At 34.2% G+C, this 21,826-nt stretch overlaps 1 protein-coding gene across 1 annotated transcript in view; it reads right to left on the bottom strand.

The window, feature by feature from the left end:
• Positions 1-19,763: 19,763 nt before the first annotated feature.
• Positions 19,764-21,826, bottom strand: part of LOC138316247 (retroviral integration site protein Fli-1 homolog) — a 41,847-nt gene continuing 39,784 nt past the window's right edge. Inside the window, exon 7 of the mRNA XM_069257860.1 lies at positions 19,764-21,677. Coding sequence (XP_069113961.1) covers positions 21,151-21,677 — 527 coding nt within the window. The 3' untranslated portion in view covers positions 19,764-21,150. The remainder of the gene's footprint in view (positions 21,678-21,826) is intronic.

The following is a 21,826-nucleotide window of genomic DNA, read 5'->3' as shown; positions in this document are numbered from 1 at the left end:
TTCTTTCTTTCTTACTTACTTTCTTCTTCCTAACGTTTCTCTTGACACCACCTCACTTTTTATCTCATTCAAATTTTTATTGATTTTCATGAACATGTTATTACACAGAACAAGGAATACAATTCATCACAATACTAATAATACATCTTACATTACAATTTTGTATATATGCAACAAGTAACAATTGGACATACACATTTACACAAACCCTACAAGACCAACATTTCATCTATCTACAATATGTGGATTGTCAAAGAGACAACTAAATTTCAATGTTTTCTTTTTCAAACAAGGCATGCCATCCTCCCAATCTTATAAGGAATTTTTTATATTCATTTTTAGATTTATACATAACCTTTTCCGCCTCATAATACTTACATATATGTTATTTAAGTACTTCAAAACATACATCAATCTTCTTAATTCTACAGTGATATACATATTGTTTGAAAAGTAATGACATTATATTAAACATATTGTTATGTCGACCATGTAGACCAAGCAGTATTGATAATGGTGATAAACTAACATCGAAAGTGGTTTTCTCAAGTAACCATGCATTTCTCAAACTCCTTACGAAGTTTTGTTATCCTTGAACATGACTTGTTTTCTAGAAATTGTATCTGTTAAAGTGTAAGAAGAATCAAACACATTGATGAAATGTGAACGTTCTTACATTGCAGCACCCGATCTGTCTATACTGATAATGTCTGGCATCTTTCCATATAATGATGATTGTTTTTTTTCTTGATTACTTTGATATATTTTCAACACGTCTATTTCACATTAAAACAAAATACGTTTTACCAGTGCAATATACTTGTATTGATGCTATTTTAATTATAATAGAGTAAAACCAAAAATTTGAACTGCTCATCGTATTACTATATTTACGGTTTAAACAATTGGTTGCAGCAAATACTTGCAACCGTCAACACTCCGACAAATGAGAGAAAAAATGAATACGCCTGGTGTTCCTTGAATGCAAATAGATATCGCATTAATATCAATAAATGTGACAGTCAGCGAGCTCGTGCCGAACTGAGAGTTAACGCTCTGGCGTACCAGTAATTAACTAGGAGACCATTAACTGCGAACCTTTCACCAAACCTCTCTCTGATAATGTCGCCATTTTATTTGAGCGACAGAATCTATAGCTAATTAACGAAGACCAAGTACAGAGCATTACTGTAGGTACAATCTCTGACGAAGGCTTACTTTATTACGATCTTAGCAGAAACATGACCATGAAATAAATGTAATGTGAACGATGGAGAGTAACTTTCCATACATAAAAGCGAGGGATCATTCTCGATGTCACATTGAATGTAGTTAAACGTAGGTTACCATAGCAATCCCGCGTGCACCGGAAGTCAACTAAGAGCACACAGCAGTGTTTATTTGGTTCAGCCATTATGGAAGTCTTCTAGCCGGGCAAATATGCAAATGACGCGGACCCGGAGCGCGCTTCCGCCATTGTTTCCCATTTGTATACCGCTCCTGTATGAGCTTGGATTATATATTTAATTTCCTTTTCCAAGCAGACTTAAATAAACTAAGGAGATTGAGTTTTCCTTCCACAAATACGGCAGTATCAATAGCGTGTTGTCAGAACACTTCAGTTGCTGTTAATACTGGAAACATATTCTGTTTAAACATGAATATATATTTATCATATACATCTAGGTTTAGCTGCTTTAACCGTGAATTAGCATGTCCTGTCGACTTCCCATTTAGCGGTGGGACCCGACAGGCATTCCGATCGATACATATCCCTTTCCGTTTCCGCAGGAACTCCCGGCTTTACCTGCCTGGAAATGCCCTTTATTTGTATCGGATGCGCATCTTCCGCTTAAAACTAGGCACCTTCCGAACGTAATACTACAAAAACTTCCGAATTTCATTACCTGAGAGGAAAGAGCTTTTATACGTTACTAAGCATGTGACGATATTGAGTCGGCCATTTTATTTAATCTGTCTGCCATCCCGACACAATCGTTAAATCAAGATTTCCCTTGTTGTTTCCTGTATAAAAATAGCTACACATGCTAAATATGTTTTAGTTAATGCATCCAATATTTGAAAAGATAATTTAGGATGTCACGGGAAATACAGATCAATTGAAAAATTATCTCAGCGTATGGATTGTGCCTGTAGTGGTTTTGCCAGGCAGATCCTGATGTTGATAATGACTATATGGTTGATGCACGCTAAATTCTAACACTTACATGGGATCTATCAGACATGGCCAATCACCTCCACAGACAGTTCTACTGAATACACGACGGTTCATAAATCAGTAGGGTTAAGTGTTTAAAAGTCTACATGGTCATTTCTATGAAATTATGATACACGTACACCTTTTATATGTTTCTGAAACTCTTCTGATCGACAAATTCTGAAAGCGTTTTGAACAGATAGAAAAAAAATCAATCAACAAGCTGATTTGCATTTTATTGACACAATTTGGCCAATATAAAAGGAATTCTGAGTTTCTAAGCATTATTTAAATGTTCTGCTTAATAAAAAAGACTTGCGCTATTACCACTGAAATAATGTTTTCATTTATTATTCAGTACATTTAAAAAAAACCATGTTTTTTCTCTGATATTATTTATTTCTTTTATATTCCACTAATTCAGCAAAAATTCTTAATAAGACAAATGCAGCTAGTATATGATAAACGTGAGTGTTAATACATGTAGGTGGTGAGTATTCGTTGCTGTTTTACATTTATTTGAAATATTTGGTAGTAGGAACATTTTGAGAAATTTTAGTAAATTTTTAATGCATACCGCAGCTATGAAACTGTTTTACTAAAAAATGTTAATGATATAGAGTGTTTTAATTTGATGTGTGTTCTAATACGAATCCTAATCTATCGTGGCTGAGTTCCTCGTCTTCTTGGTGTACTGTATGGTGGTATACGTTAATGTTTCATATTATAATTCTTGTAAATATTGGAAATAAGTGAGGAGTGTTAGGAATAGGGATGGTTATGTAACACATAGAAGTGAGCACAGTAAACATCATTATGTTGTGGTCATCAGAGAGACAGTGTACGACATATCACAAAACATTCAAATATTAATTCTACAAAGTATTTTCAATGATACATAATATGCTACCATCGCATAGCGGAGAAGTAAGGTGTGTAATTAATATAGGAACAACATGTGTATTAAAAAGGGGGCACAAACAAGTTATTTGGACCGTATGGTCATACGACATGGTTCTGTAAGCCCGAACACCGAAGTTAATTGCAGGCATGTGAGAAAACACATGGTGAACCAGGTATCCGTGGCAATTCCAATATCTAAAAAAGAACGAAACACAGATATCAAAACGTGGTATAGATTTATGGTGACTTCGTTATTGCTATATTGTTTCCACTGCTACAGACAGGAAATCCATTGTATTGTCCTTAGTATAGAAAAAAAATCGAAAGAGGGAGATGTATTAAAATTTTTATAATATGTTATTTTTTTTCTTGGGAGAGAAAACATAAGATATTTTAGACTAATGGAAGATGTTTCTAATTTACATGTGCATCCCTTTACGTTCAGGTTCGGTTGAATGGGTTTAATTTGGTGATTTTATGACACTGGTTATATAATAATTGATGAAACATGCATTTCAACACATCGACTTAAACAGGTATGATCATCCAATACATTGAAATTTCATTACCTAAGGTTGGCGATGCCAGACAAAAAATCAACAGACCGGTAATATGTAGCTCGAAAATACTAAATTTACTGTACTATTTAATTCACGCTAGTGTCATTACAGTTGCAGATTTTTTTCTGTACGAGTTTTCTCCCCTTTGACTGGCTGCAGTGGCTGAGAGGTGGGTACCGCACTGGTACATGTGTACAGTGCGAGTCGTGTAGTGTTCGATAACTTTTACAGCCTTGTGTTTGTCAACCAAGAGATAACACAGAAATCGCATTTGAAATCTGATATTTCTACAGATGTGTTTTTTTATAAATATATTTAAAAACAGTAGACACTACTGACTTATCCATGCACATATACCAAAATAATACAAGAAGTTCGCTGTGAAAGTAGTAAAAATGCAAAAAAGATTAAAAATGGATTTTTTTATGAAATGTGTTTATAATTTTGCAATGTCTGTTTTACTCTCAGTGTTTTGATAATTTTATAATTATTCTTGTCATGGATTTTTTTCGGGATGCAAGTAATTATTTTGAATAAATCTATCTTGAAGTAAATTAAAAAGCTCAAACGGTTCAATGATGGTGATAGTGTAAAGCAAGTAACTTTTGTTTCTGATGACACTAGAAAATTGTCTAAGCATCGTAACAAGAAAAAAAAAACAAAAAAAAACACACACACAAAGTTTTTTAAAACAACATTGAACTACCATTTTTAACGAAATTTATTTTCATAACGTTCACTAATGTGGCATATTCCGAGTAATTGTACACAAATATTATATGGTATGACATTTACAAAACTAAATCTATATCTCATTCAAAATAAAATCATACTATATTGTATACTATTTTAATGAATCTATCTGAATTAAATTATGTTAAATTAATACAAGTTAATTGCAAATTCAGTGATACAAGTTAATTGCAATTTCATTAAAACCTGTGATTTTTTGTTTGTTTGAATTGTCAAAAGCTGTCTGTGTGTTTTACGTATCCCCCTTAATTAAATAGTGTGATTTCAAGATAACTTTATCAGTTTTTAAAGTAACATGTTGTAGATTATTGTAAATATTATTGAACTAAAATTACGCCATAATAGCAAGTACTAGTTTAACCATAAAATAAATTGTATAAGCATATACCAATTAGAGCACTCTATGATACACAACAATATACCGATGGGTACAAAGTGTAGATGGCTGTATGAAAGGAGCCTAATTGAAAAACGTCGTTCCCATTGAAGAGTCGGAGAAATCTTGTTCTGAATAATAAAAGATAAATGTGTTTATAAAGGTGTGAGTAACTAGGCGCTTTAATCCGACAATCAAACCCTATAGACGAATTACCATAGCACGTGCATCCAGTTCCTTTCTGACCAGTTCACATACCTGGTTTTCTAACTCAGAATGAACTCCAGGAAAACATGGCTATCAAAAATCGGATTTCACAGGAAATTAGTGATAATCTTTTTTTCGCCCCACGCTTCTACGTTTACGGTTGGTTAAATCCGTTTGTTGGCAGTTAGATGTCGGTATTAAATCTGAAAACAAATTTACAACATCGATACAGCTAATAAAGAGAGCTGAATAAATGGCGTGAAAGGCTTGAACCGCTGGGCTCCAGGGTACAGTCCTAGCGTTTCCCACAACCAGAATATGCGGATCTTTCCGGATTCAGCCCCATTTAACCGATTCACGCTTGACTAAATCTACCCTTTAATAGTTTGCATCAATACACCAAATCGACAAGAACAGAAGAACTATTGAATCTTTAATTATTTAGTTTGATCAATTGAAGCAAAAGGAACATTTAATTTTCTGTTCGTCAATAGTGTGAACGCCGCCAGATTTAACATTTTTTTTCTTGAATTTAACATTGCAATGTGCTAGATGAAGTGTTAGGATACTGTATCGTATTGCGGAATGGTATGACGTTTCTTTTACAAAGTCCCCACGTCTTCAATGTGAGAATCTAATGTTTGGGAAATGAACAAAGAGTCTGAAATCTATATCTTTTAGATGTACAATTTCCTTTGTATGAGGAAGGGCGCTTCAATGATGTCATTAGGCTAGGAAGCGCACCGGAAACGGTGGCCATCAAGACCGATGTTGTGCTGATTGGCCGTCAAATGCTTTATGCTTTTTGATAGGAAAACGAGGAAAACAACTCAGGAAGTCAATTATGAAATAAAAACGAAACCTATGTTGATGGGAACTTTGATCAGTATCTTTGTGGACAGTGATGGCGGCGAATCTCCTCGGCTATATCGTATTTCCTTACCTTTTAAGCAGAAACATGTGATTTATACCAAAATTGAACTAGCAATATCCGTTCACGTGTTGTAAGAAACAAACTTTAACACGCAATGCACCTAGAAGTTGAAACGAATTCATGACTTGACTGCTAAACTAAAGCACCCGTTTCCTTAATGGTAAGTTTATTTTGTCGAATCCAACACAAAAGACGGAATGGCGGTACAATTTAATGTCTGCATTGATGTCTCAAAGTCGGAACTACTTTCCTTGGTCGTAAAACTACAGAAATGGAAAGGAAGGAAATTGTATCAGAATTGTCGATTTTCTATCAAACAGATATTTCTTCAGATAAAAACCTTGAGTTTTTTGTAAAAGCTTACTCTATTTCGGTACATCCGCATGCGAAAGGCTTGTCAATAACTTGCCTTTATGTTTAGTAGATTTGAGACCCACAGTATGGTACAATAAATACAATACGCTGTATGGTATGATACATGTAACTACAGGAACACTTAGTATGGTATGGCAAAAGACCTGTATGATAGAACTACCGTGGTGGCGTTGTAGTAGGTTTAATAAAGAAAATGTGTGTTGTTTTAGGGTTCAGATCGGACCGTTGGTAATGATATAAATCGCAGGACACAAAACGAAGAATTCAAGTGGAATTTGCTTTTCTCTTGTATTGTATTTCTTTCTCATATATCAAACATATGTGGCACATTACATAGAAATAAAATGAAAGTTCACTCGTATTGGTAATCCAACGTAGATACTGAATTATTTGTCCGTAGATGGCGATCCACCTTATAAAAGTTCATAATTTGCATAATGTTCACACACAGTTCACTATCTGGTAATCCAAGAAATATCCGTAGTGACCGCCTTGAAGGTTGGGAATCCAACTGATGTTCATAAATCAGGCATGGGTTTTTATAATAAAATGACCATTGTCCAATAGGTAAACCCGGATGTAATCAAAATTAATAGCATACAGATATTACCACAATTAAACGACTTGAATATATCGACAGTTTGATATGAAATATATCTATTTAAAGTGAATAGTCGGGCAAAGAAAACCAGTCTAAATGCGTTCATTGGCCTTTCAAAAGTTCTCACATATTAATACGACGGTCAAGTTATGCTTAGTTTCCCAGTTCTGACCATTAAAGTAAAGAAAAGTTGAAAGCATTGAAAGCGAGGCTGCGTGGAAATGTAACCACGGACATAGTGAGCCGGGAGGACGTTTTAGAATTTCCATACTTTAAATTAATTTCTTCGTACGCAGACAGATTTTGACGAGAGATTTTATTTTTCCATTTCATAAGAAATTATACTGGATACATTCACACAATTTTTACCGACTTTAACCATCCTTGCCCGACTGTTTACTTTAAGCTTATCAATGACACCATTGCCTCAAGGAAGGTTATAAACACTTTGACATGTGAATACTATATGTAATTGTCGGTCACTCCACAAAAATAAGACCACAATGCCTTAGGGTAGATTTTAAACTTGTCAACAAATCTATAGGTAAAATGTACAATTATATAACAACAAAGAACATCTCAAATTTCTCTATGACATAGGGTACAATTACAGAAACCTACCGGTACGGTATTCGTTTACCATGATACGTGTGCCACAGGAAATCTATTATTTTCAAAATATCAACATAGAAACCAGTTTCGCAACAAACACATGAAGAAATCTTGTTAATTTGATATCATCACAAAAGAAAACCGTTTTTGATACTTCAGTATAATCAACGCAGAAATCCCCGTTTTCACTACAATTACTACCAAAACCTCGACAGTTTGGTACAAAAATGGAATTGATCTAGAACAATTACCATTCCTTCGCTGGGTTGGTTTACTATTACAATAAAAACCTTCCTGTTTCAATATAAAACTATCATGTTAGATTTTTATTTGACAACAGTAGTTTATATATGTTGCAATCAACCTTTGGAAATCCAGCAAATGTGCTTTTTGATGTCAAAAAACTCCTTCGTGTCCCGTTATTCGCGTCTGCATTTATTTTCCATTGTGAAATACGTTGAACTTATATCAACCATTCGTATCTACCAATCTGAACCTAACTCCTATATATACCTGGAAAGGACTCGATGAACCCTCGTGAGTAATTACGTGTATTGTATCTCTGTAATACAACATCAATAGATTCGTAAAACTTAGTACAGTAACGCGTAACAATATTATTAAATAATAGTATGGGTAAATCAACTTATAGATTGATTTTACTCAGTGAAACGGTTCAGTGTTGAAAGCAACAATCTGCTTATTGAGTGGTGAGGGCAGAACCGGAAGTGTAATCAAGAACCGGAAGTGCTGTTACCGTTGGCTTTTATCCTGAGTTTTCAAACCTCTATAAACTTGTTTCATTATGGTGAAGAGAAACATCTCGTCTATATTATAGTCTGGATAATTCCGTAGCACGGATTGCCACTCGTATAACATGTAAATGTCCATTACTGGCTTCCAAACTTTTGTACGTCTCGTACCATTCAAAGATCTAAAGCTACCGATCAGTCTACTTAGACATGATCAATATCCCCAAACCCAGATACCCGGTTTGTATTCGAGCCCATTTCCGGAACTGCTGTTTCCCTCTTTTACACTACCGGAAGTCGCTTCTGCGTGCTTTCCTTTAACAGGAAGGTTTCGCCATAATTTCAGGATATTTGCTTCTGTATAGAACACTTAAAGAATCTGGCATCGTCGATGGTAGTACGTGGATCAAAGACCGCCTGGTTTTGATATAAAGGACGTTTTTACAGAAGTGACCATTATTGAAATGTTGCCATGATTAAAAATAAAATGTCATGTACGAGAACCACATAAAAAGGCCATGATATACGTTGACCAGAGAGAGTGATGCTATTGTTGGTGACGGCGGTTGATTTATAGAGCTATTGCTGGAAACTTATCAGATTGCTCTCTGTTAAAGGGGTTTGTAGGCTATTTGTTTCTATGGAAAGGTAGTACCGAATGACTTCTGTAAATCTATTTGGGGTATTTGGCATTGGATTTCATTCAGTCTTAACCGGTTTTTTTTTGTATCAAAAAGTCTCCTTTTGAAGCAATATTGTTGGTATGAAATAAAGGTTATTTGCTGCAGTTCAGATAATAGGTTCACGTTCGGTCTGGAAGTGCTCCATTTCTATGAATGCGAAAAAAGAAACGTCCTGTAAGGGTCAAACCAGTTTGGTTTTTGTTTCAAAGTAGTCTCAAATAAATCTAAGCAATCATTAAATCTTTCTCTTTCTTTCATTTCAAGATATAGTTACCTGTTAGACACAACGATTGATTAAAATCACAAAAAGATTACAAACTATTTAATTAATATATATCTCAGCGCTAAATAGACATGAAAACATTGAATTTACTCAAATTACTTTATTTCAAAATCACAAACAAAATGAAAATAATAATAAATTAAAAACAAAAACGTCAGAAAATAATAATAATAAAGCTCGGGGTGTACGTGTCCTATGAAGCAAGGACATATGGTCTTTTTTCACAAGTATTTTATTTTCAAGGAGACACTCATTATCATCGACAGTTTGACTTTTTATCTTCTATTTCATAATCTCACTTTGACGTCATAATAAGAAATATCCCTGTTAATAATTTCTCTGCTATTTTATGCATTGTTACTTTATTGTGCTTAATTTTGTTCCTTAAAATATAATTTTCCTTTCGTTCATTTGCCTTTTATTATCTTTTTTTCGTTGGCAGTCCATCTTCTTCCCGATGTGTCTCATAAGAGCTCCAATGTTTCACCTTCGATGAAGCGGTCATCCTTGTGTGATAGCATCTGCACTCTTATATGGCATACCAGATCCAATACAATGTTGGTGAGTAATTATACAAATATCAAAACGATTGATATGACTGATTGACACTATTTGTTATTAATAATCACTATAACACAGATGTATTATCAATGTTTTTCTGAAGCTTTAACTTATTTTTTAGCTTATTTCATCAAGAAGTGTGGTTTGAAATAGATATCTGAAGAAAATGATTGGCACGAGAATAAGATAGCCCATTCCTAAAAGTTTTCGTCCTTCTAAAACAATGCTGCTTCATTGTTTGCTTTGTCAAGGAATAGGTGCATCAATTTAGTAAAAAAAATATGGATGTTTAATACAGCTGTAGTAAAACGTTCGGTTTTTATTGAGTATTGTAAAAAGAAAGTGTGATGCAATTATAAGACTGTCAAATGTTTTAAACCCGCCTTACATGTTACAGTAATATAACTTTAAACCCGCCTTACCTGTTACAGTAATATAACTTTAAACCCGCCTTACCTGTTACAGTAATATAACTTTAAACCCGCCTTACCTGTTACAGTAATATAACTTTAAACCCGCCTTACCTGTTACAGTAATATAACTTTAAACCCGCCTTACCTGTTACAGTAATATAACTTTAAACCCGCCTTACCTGTTACAGTAATATAACTTTAAACCCGCCTTACCTGTTACAGTAATATAACTTTAAACCCGCCTTACCTGTTACAGTAATATAACTTTAAACCCGCCTTACCTGTTACAGTAATATAACTTTAAACCCGCCTTACCTGTTACAGTAATATAACTTTAAACCCGCCTTACCTATTACAGTAATATAACTTTAAACCCGCCTTACCTGTTACAGTAATATAACTTTAAACCCGCCTTACCTGTTACAGTAATATAACTTTAAACCCGCCTTACCTGTTACAGTAATATAACTTTAAACCCGCCTTACCTGTTACAGTAATAAACTTTAAACCCGCCTTACCTGTTACAGTAATATAACTTTAAACCCGCCTTACCTGTTACAGTAATATAACTTTAAACCCGCCTTACCTGTTACAGTAATATAACTTTAAACCCGCCTTACCTCGTATTACGTATTATACTAAAACCCGCCTTACCTGTTACAGTAATATAACTTTAAACCCGCCTTACCTGTTACAGTAATATAACTTTAAACCCGCCTTACCTGTTACAGTAATATAAACTTTAAACCCGCCTTACCTGTTACAGTAATATAACTTTAAACCCGCCTTACCTGTTACAGTAATATAACTTTAAACCCGCCTTACATACAGTAATATAACTTTAAACCCGCCTTACCTGTTACAGTAATATAACTTTAAACCCGCCTTACCTGTTACAGTAATATAACTTTAAACCGCCTTACCTGTTACAGTAATATAACTTTAAACCCGCCTTACCTGTTACAGTAATATAACTTTAAACCCGCCTTACCTGTTACAGTAATATAACTTTAAACCCGCCTTACCTGTTACAGTAATATAACTTTAAACCCGCCTTACCTGTTACAGTAATATAACTTTAAACCCGCCTTACCTGTTACAGTAATATAACTTTAAACCCGCCTTACCTGTTACAGTAATATAACTTTAAACCCGCCTTACCTGTTACAGTAATATAACTTTAAACCCGCCTTACCTGTTACAGTAATATAACTTTAAACCCGCCTTACCTGTTACAGTAATATAACTTTAAACCCGCCTTACCTGTTACAGTAATATAACTTTAAACCCGCCTTACCTGTTACAGTAATATAACTTTAAACCCGCCTTACCTGTTACAGTAATATAACTTTAAACCCCGCCTTACCTGTTACAGTAATATAACTTTAAACCCGCCTTACCTGTTACAGTAATATAACTTTAAACCCGCCTTACCTGTTACAGTAATATAACTTTAAACCCGCCTTACCTGTTACAGTAATATAACTTTAAACCCGCCTTACCTGTTACAGTAATATAACTTTAAACCCCGCCTTACCTGTTACAGTAATATAACTTTAAACCCGCCTTACCTGTTACAGTAATATAACTTTAAACCCGCCTTACCTGTTACAGTAATATAACTTTAAACCCGCCTTACCTGTTACAGTAATATAACTTTAAACCCGCCTTACCTGTTACAGTAATATAACTTTAAACCCGCCTTACCTGTTACAGTAATATAACTTTAAACCCGCCTTACCTGTTACAGTAATATAACTTTAAACCCGCCTTACCTGTTACAGTAATATAACTTTAAACCCGCCTTACCTGTTACAGTAATATAACTTTAACTTTAAACCCGCCTTACTGTTACAGTAATATAACTTTAAACCCGCCTTACCTGTTACAGTAATATAACTTTAAACCCGCCTTACCTGTTACAGTAATATAACTTTAAACCGCCTTACCTGTTACAGTAATATAACTTTAAACCCGCCTTACCTGTTACAGTAATATAACTTTAAACCCGCCTTACCTGTTACAGTAATATAACTTTAAACCCGCCTTACCTGTTACAGTAATATAACTTTAAACCCGCCTTACCTGTTACAGTAATATAACTTTAAACCCGCCTTACCTGTTACAGTAATATTAACTTTACAAATACCGCCTTACCTGTTACAGTAATATAACTTTAAACCCGCCTTACCTGTTACAGTAATATAACTTTAAACCCGCCTTACCTGTTACAGTAATATAACTTTAAACCCGCCTTACCTGTTACAGTAATATAACTTTAAACCCGCCTTACCTGTTACAGTAATATAACTTTAAACCCGCCTTACCTGTTACAGTAATATAACTTTAAACCCGCCTTACATGTTACAGTAATATAACTTTAAACCCGCCTTACCTGTTACAGTAATATAACTTTAAACCCGCCTTACCTGTTACAGTAATATAACTTTAAACCCGCCTTACCTGTTACAGTAATATAACTTTAAACCCGCCTTACCTGTTACAGTAATATAACTTTAAACCCGCCTTACCTGTTACAGTAATATAACTTTAAACCCGCCTTACCTGTTACAGTAATATAACTTTAAACCCGCCTTACCTGTTACAGTAATATAACTTTAAACCCGCCTTACCTGTTACAGTAATATAACTTTAAAACCGCCTTACCTGTTACAGTAATATAACTTTAAACCCGCCTTACCTGTTACAGTAATATAACTTTAAACCCGCCTTACCTGTTACAGTAATATAACTTTAAACCCGCCTTACCTGTTACAGTAATATAACTTTAAACCCGCCTTACCTGTTACAGTAATATAACTTTAAACCCGCCTTACCTGTTACAGTAATATAACTTTAAACCCGCCTTACCTGTTACAGTAATATAACTTTAAACCCGCCTTACATGTTACAGTAATATAACTTTAAACCCGCCTTACCTGTTACAGTAATATAACTTTAAACCCGCCTTACCTGTTACAGTAATATAACTTTAAACCCGCCTTACCTGTTACAGTAATATAACTTTAAACCCGCCTTACATGTTACAGTAATATAACTTTAAACTGGCCTTACATATTACAGTAATATAACTTTAAACCCGCCTTACCTGTTACAGTAATATAACTTTAAACCCGCCTTACATATTACAGTAATATAACTTTAAACCCGCCTTACCTTTACAGTAATATAACTTTAAACCCGCCTTACCTGTTACAGTAATATAACTTTAAACCCGCCTTACCTGTTACAGTAATATAACTTTAAACCCGCCTTACCTGTTACAGTAATATAACTTTAAACCCGCCTTACCTGTTACAGTAATATAACTTTAAACCCGCCTTACATATTACAGTAATATAACTTTAAACCCGCCTTACCTGTTACAGTAATATAACTTTAAACCCGCCTTACCTGTTACAGTAATATAACTTTAAACCCGCCTTACCTGTTACAGTAATATAACTTTAAACCCGCCTTACCTGTTACAGTAATATAACTTTAAACCCGCCTTACCTTTACAGTAATATAACTTTAAACCCGCCTTACCTGTTACAGTAATATAACTTTAAACCCGCCTTACTGTTACAGTAATATAACTTTAAACCCGCCTTACTGTTACAGTAATATAACTTTAAACCCGCCTTACTGTTACAGTAATATAACTTTAAACCCGCCTTACTGTTACAGTAATATAACTTTAAACCCGCCTTACCTGTTACAGTAATATAACTTTAAACCCGCCTTACTGTTACAGTAATATAACTTTAAACCCGCCTTACCTGTTACAGTAATATAACTTTAAACCCGCCTTACCTGTTACAGTAATATAACTTTAAACCCGCCTTACATGTTACAGTAATATAACTTTAAACCCGCCTTACCTGTTACAGTAATATAACTTTAAACCCGCCTTACCTGTTACAGTAATATAACTTTAAACCCGCCTTACCTGTTACAGTAATATAACTTTAAACCCGCCTTACCTGTTACAGTAATATAACTTTAAACCCGCCTTACCTGTTACAGTAATATAACTTTAAACCCGCCTTACCTATTACAGTAATATAACTTTAAACCCGCCTTACCTGTTACAGTAATATAACTTTAAACCCGCCTTACCTGTTACAGTAATATAACTTTAAACCCGCCTTACATGTTACAGTAATATAACTTTAAACCCGCCTTACCTGTTACAGTAATATAACTTTAAACCCGCCTTACATGTTACAGTAATATAACTTTAAACCCGCCTTACCTGTTACAGTAATATAACTTTAAACCCGCCTTACATGTTACAGTAATATAACTTTAAACCCGCCTTACCTGTTACAGTAATATAACTTTAAACCCGCCTTACCTGTTACAGTAATATAACTTTAAACCCGCCTTACCTGTTCAGTAATATAACTTTAAACCCGCCTTACCTGTTACAGTAATATAACTTTAAACCCGCCTTACCTGTTACAGTAATATAACTTTAAACCCGCCTTACCTGTTACAGTAATATAACTTTAAACCCGCCTTACCTGTTACAGTAATATAACTTTAAACCCGCCTTACCTGTTACAGTAATATAACTTTAAACCCGCCTTACCTGTTACAGTAATATAACTTTAAACCCGCCTTACCTGTTACAGTAATATACTATACTTTAAGAAAATATATAACTTTACCCGCCTTACCTGTTACAGTAATATAACTTTAAACCCGCCTTACCTGTTACAGTAATATAACTTTAAACCCGCCTTACCTATGTTACAGTAATATAACTTTACATCCGCCTTACCTGTTACAGTAATATAACTTTAAACCCGCCTTACCTGTTACAGTAATATAACTTTAAACCCGCCTTACCTGTTACAGTAATATAACTTTAAACCCGCCTTACCTGTTACAGTAATATAACTTTACATCCGCCTTACCTGTTACAGTAATATAACTTTAAACCCGCCTGTTGCATGTTACAGTAATATTACTTTTTGGATATTAAGGTTCTGTAGAAAGACTGACACCAACTCATTTTTATCGACTATTAGCAGTACAACTTGTTTTTTGTCTTGCATTTTAAGTGCTGTTAATTACAAACTGTTACGTTCTGAATAACAATATGACGTGAACATAGGTTTTACGAATATACCAACGACAAACAATATACAAAGAACTTTTGATGTAATAGTGCTCTATAAAGCGTTTAGTTCGTCATCACTGTCACTGACGATGTCGTTGTAATACCATATGACGTCAAGTTCTGCTGTTGGTCTCGGTTGACATTACGTAAACTGTTATTTGTTTGGTACAGTTTTGTTATTGAACCTTAATCAAACGGAGAATAAAAACTGTTGTTTTACAGAAACATATTTACCAGTCACGTAAATGTGACCTGGAGGCCGAACTTTAGACCCAGTAGGATATACGGACCGGGTTATGACGGGAAGACAGAAAGTGAATGCCTACTAATGGACAGGAAGGACTATTATAGCTGTGCCAACGGTTGACGGAAAGTTAACATCATAGTTTACAGTTAACTACATTAAATAGTTCCCTGTTTCTCCTCCATACAGCCTGATAACAATGCGCGCCAAATCAACCACCGGAAATGGCTAGCATTACTGTGACGCTGCGCGGAATTCAGTCGGATACTTAAATCGGAAACATCACTCAGTAAAACTGAACAGTCGTGCCGGATCATTCAAAGTAACAAAAAAAAGTATATTGTCCGAACGATATCGCTTCCAAATTGTTCCTATCAATTAAAACCGCCGTTTTTAACATCCCTACACATTTAGAATGATCAATATCTTATCGATTTACGTTGTCGCGTTATGTTACGATAACGAAGGGAATGTTCACTTCTAATGGCTGATAGAGGTGGGAACAAAGGTACACAACAAAGCCACACTCCAGTAATAGGATGGTGTTTTGTTCTGCGATCATTTCCAATCCTCAAACCATTAGTACCTACCCCATTTGATTTTAATACCTAGTACATAATAATATACGGGGTCGCTATCTCGATTTGAATCTAAGGTGAAAAATGACATGTCTATGGTAAAATGAATTAAAACCAATCAATAGGGTGATAAATTGTTATTTATATAAAAACGACCTCTACGGAGTTATCTGGTAAAGATAAATAAGATTCTTCCAATATTGAACTTATCATTTAATCATACAAAATAAAATGAATCAAAACTTAATTATCTATTTTGTCACTTATTCAACAAAATTGAGAAATGGCATATTGATACAATTTATTTGTCGGGTGGACAAAAAGAAAAGCAATATAAAAACTGTATACAAAACAAGTGCCAATTTGATATATTTAATTTCTTTGATTTTTTGGTATGAAAACGAGATTTAACCTTCTATATTATACCAGAGGGTTATGTACGTGTTTTGTTGGTCGCATATGACTTTCTACATTCTTAACTGTATTGTTAACGCCACGCGACAATGACAATGAGTCGTCTGCTAGTGCCACGCGACTACGTCACACAATCGCTAGTTGTTAATGATATCTGTATATGATTGTCCTTGCAATTCACAACTTGTAAATATTCTGATTTTATTAATTACCCCTCTCATAACGCAAACACCTTCAACTATTTTCTTTATCCTAAACAGTATCAGAAAATCCTTAGAATTATTCGAGTTTGATATCCCATAGCACGGACAATGTACTTATCGCCCAACGGTTTTATAGAGCCTAAATGAACAACCGTTTTACACTTTAATCATAATATTCTGAAAAATAACAAACGAAAAATTCATGAAAATGATTCAAATCAGTCGGTTTATAACAATGTATAATTTTAAGGTAATTTGTTGTTTCTTATCTAGGATGATCAATTACACCACAAAGAAAACAATGCGAAAAAAACACCTTTATGTACCTGATTATCTATACAACTTTGACAAAGTTAAAAAGACGAATGACAAATGGAAACAACTTTGTCAAGGAAGAGTAAACTGATTTACGTATTCCTAGCCGTACATAACCAATGACACAGTGAGAAGTAGTGACTTCACTAGAAAGATTAGGTTTCTGGTGCTGGATCAACCTTTCCTTTGTCGACAGGAACATCGTGGTAGACGTCGACTACTGACGGCAGAATGTGCTTAGAATAACGACTCGAGTGTAAGAAGTGATGAACGTAATGTGCTCAAATACCATGTCCCTCGCTGTGGTATTAGGTCAGACTTTGTCATAATATACGTCCTGGTTGTGCTATGGCGACACGGTTCTCCATGTATATCGTGATGTTTCTCAGATTTAACTCAGATTTTTGTTGCGGTGTTCGTTACCATCAGACGCATATATAGCCTTCTATTAATGTAACCAGCATATTATATTTAAGTCATTTTGTAGACTGACGTACATTGCATTAAAAAGCAAACAAAACACACAAAAAAACATCTACAAGATCACGTAACTAAAAACCAAATTAGATATAGAAGAAATACAATTTTTAGATTATTAAAATGACCTGTTCTTATATGATTCAAGTTTCGTTATGATTTTTATTTTCAAATTTGATTTTTCAAAATTCGTTAAAAATAATATTTTTCCAACCTAATTATAAATACCTTGAGTTGTAAGACTTTTCTCCATTAAATGTTTGATAATCACCCCATATATACGGTTTCCAATGTGTAATTTTCATTTTAAAAACACTACTATAGATAGCCAAAGTCGTTATGTGGGTTGTATGTTGACGAACATTGTATATATTCATTATAATGATTGCGGAGATGGATTACGGCCATACGAGAAATATTTACACCAGGGGCGGTTTTAAACTGGTCTGTTGATTTGTATTTCTAATTATGTTCAAAATTTTGTTTGTGAATTTTTGTCCCTCCAGGAAACATCATAATACTAAGAGTCTTCACCCAGTAGTTTAACACGTCTTCATTAGGGATCTGGACCCAGTCGCTAGCAGATATTCACTATGTGTGAATTCCTTCGTTAAAATCGCCCTACAGGCTTTTGTTGCATGGTTTTCTATAGCTGTTTTAATAGTTGTTTTGTTAATCGTCGAGCTGAAAATGTGTCACTTGGATTTGGCTATTTGGCATTTTCTCTTCAACTCATCTGGAAAAGAATGTAGGTGTTGATGTTATTTGGCAAATGTTAATGTAAGTTTATAAATTTTGTAAATTGCAATACGTGTTCTTTATTATTATTTTGTCTTAGATCTCGTTTTCTTGTTTGACATTTTCTATACATGTAAGAAGTTCTTATATGCCTTTTGAGCCCTATCGTCGCTTACGAAGAAGAGGTTGTATGGCGCAGTAATTGTTCGAAGATATCGTGTTGACTTGCCGATGTGTACATTTGTAATATCAATATAATATATTCCATACCTGTTACAGTGTATAACTAAAATATCAATTTGTTTTACATTGTATTCCTATTTAGTCTGAAATAAATGTGACTATTGCCTTATTTAAAGCAATTGTGTAAAATCCATATAATCCTGTGCATATCTTAGATGATAGATGAGGAAGATAAGGGACATAATAAATCAACCATTTTGTATAAAATCATGTCGTTAAAATGTACAATATCAGCGGTATTTCTCTTTCAGAATACAAATAAAAACATTTCTGTGCAGTCATGGTAGCGATGGCTTTCCTGTTAAATTGTTAAATAAAGAACGATTTTTATTTTGTTAAATTTTTCATTTTACTGTTTTCAATACATTCATTTGTGTGGTTTTTGTCTTGCCTATTTTAATTAAGGTAATATATTCATACATTAATTCAATCGTGCTTGTAACGAGCAATGATATTGGCCTAAGCGTCGTTTTTAATTGACATAATCGCCATAATTGTTAAAAACATAAATAATAATTAAAAAAAAGAACTAATTGCATTTTCACGAACTTGTGTATAACAGATTAGGATTAATTAAAACCATTTATATTCTATAGAACTATAGAACTGAAAGCGTATTCTCATAACAAATCGATGCTTCGTACTATTTTAGAGTACTGAATTATATTAGTGTTGTATCTCTCTAAAATTATCTAAATATTTAGAAAAGTATACTATCAGTACGGCGTTAGCATTGATCGTAAAAGGTGACTAAATTCAGAATTTTTGTTATCTTTTTCCAAATGGACTTTATTCTTTTTAACGTTTTATTTGACACCGCATCACTTTTGGTTGGCCGCTTGCCCTTGTAAGGAAGGCTCTGAGTTCTATACCCTGGCTGTTATCCGTTGTTTGTATAATGTGATCGGATGGGGTGTGTTGTTCGGTATCTCTGACAGCATACTTCAGTGATATAACACTAAACTCATTATATAGAGACACACCTCCCAAAACATTCGCGACATACTGTATACAGCGGAGGCCATCCTTAAAAGGCGACAAAGAAAAAAACAACTTTAATTTAGTACTCTGAAATATAAGCGAAAAACAACTAACAATTATAGCTTTATTATGAGTCTAACAACATATGTTAACTCTTTCCTATTATTATCATTAATCATAATTCCGAAACAAAACAAAAACTAAATAAGTGATTTTACTTTTATATCAGAAGATATGAAAACAAATCATCTCCAAAATACATGTATACATTATACAGGATTTGAAATGGTATTCCGCATCAGACAAGAATCTTGTATTCCTATTGGTTAAAATGACGTCACGTGATATCCAATATATAGTCGTATCAGGTTAGTAGAAATCGTATCAGTCGTTTTTTATCGTTCTTTGCCCCTAACGTCATTAGCAACAAGAGGGCGGTCAAGTAACGCTTCGCGACGACTGCACTCAACGAGATGGAGACAAAATGTTTGAATGATAGCGCTGATGACCACTTTCAAAGCAAACCGAAGTCGACAACACTTACTGTATTTAGGATTATTTAAACAGAAATGGACCATGACAACGCATTCGAGTCTTCAATGAGGTGAAAATTGTTTTAAGTTTTGAGTCGTTTTGGTTTCCATACTCAGTACATAATGCATTTTGCAGTTACTTCATTGAAAGGGTCTTCGACGGGATAAATTCGTTACAGTTTGTTAGTGACCTAGTACGGAAAAATATTGGGTCTAAAATAAACATGTATCAGGGTCGGCTTCGCCTCGCCCGATACAAATTTATTTTAGTCCTAATAATTTTCCGTATTAGGTCACTAATAAACTGTGCAACTAATAGTATCGTCTTTGAATAGTATGTGAAATTAGTATTCCATTTATTATTAGAGCATATTTGCATGTTAGCCATATCATTTGTTTTTATTAGATAAGTGTAATTGAAAATTCAAAATATTTTTCATAGAAAGATAAATATTTTATAATTCATTTAAATGTGGCTTTCTGATTAATTTTTTTTTTCATATCACTTAAAATTATACGAGAACGGCGCTAAAACCCGATGTTATCGTGACCTTACAATAGGGAAATTGACGTTGCGTATTGATTTAGAAAACAAACCTTGACACATCAATGGAATCATGAGTCAAAACGTATCTTATTTTATGAAATAGTCTAAAAAATGATTTCACTATATTCTAATTCCACCGGGTTATGAGAAAAGTGTTCGCAAACATTTTTTTCATACGCTGATGGCATTAAACACTGTTGAAATCAATCCTTAAATTAATATCAAAGCTTTATCCTACAGTAAAACAACGTAAATAATGGAGTCGTATGAAGTAAGCTTTTCTTTTTTATTGAATTATTTTACTGTAAGTGACAGAGGCAACACACTAGAAGTTCTTCCGTTATTTTTTTTTTATTTTCATTTTCATAGAATATGTACATGTCTCGTTTTGAAAATAACAACGATTCTCCAACAAAAAAATCTTTATAAATAAAACGTTCTCCAAATATATACAGACAGGGCATGTGATAATAGTTCTTCATAAATAACAATATACGTTTAACGTGGACAACATTTTACGAGTAAAATGACCCCATGTGTGTTGATAAGTGTCCTGCATGCGGTGACATCACATGATTTGAAATGTAAGGTGAGATATTATTGGTTGTCGTTGGCCAATAGGGATTTGTGGCTGCAAATAAGCTTGGGGTGGTCGGCGCTGGCATTGACGCATGCGCAGGCAGGTAATTGAGTCTAGAAGACGGATATCCGGACATGAGCATATCCTGTTGGTATCTGTATGCACTGTCGGGTGCAGTAGGCTGAATGGCCTGCTGAAGTCCAACAAAGTCAAATTTATAGGCATATCTCTTGCCATGAACTTTTGTCATAATGTTTTTGTCATAGTAGTATCTGAGTGCGCGACTAAGTTTGTCATAGTTCATGTTAGGCTTGCTTTTCCTCTCGCCCCAGCGACGGGCCACTTCGTCCGGGTCGACGAGCTTGAACTCTCCATTGCTCCCTTCCCATGCGATACAGCCGGCGTTTCGTCTGTCAGACAGGAGTTCTAGCAGAAACTGCCAAAGCTGGATCTGGCCACTCCCTATGTATGAAAAACAGAGAATATATCGTCATTATTTTTAAATAAACAAAGAAATGTATTACATATGAAATATTATAATTCTTTCCGATACGATACCATTGTGTTCTTTCCATTCATCAAAATTGTTAATAACAAGTATTTTTGTTATA

This window comes from Argopecten irradians, chromosome 2 (genome assembly GCF_041381155.1).
Source record: "Argopecten irradians isolate NY chromosome 2, Ai_NY, whole genome shotgun sequence".
Taxonomy (NCBI): Eukaryota; Metazoa; Mollusca; class Bivalvia; order Pectinida; family Pectinidae; genus Argopecten; species Argopecten irradians.
The sequence above is the reverse complement of the archived record's forward strand: the minus strand, read 5'-3'. Positions and strand labels throughout refer to the sequence as shown.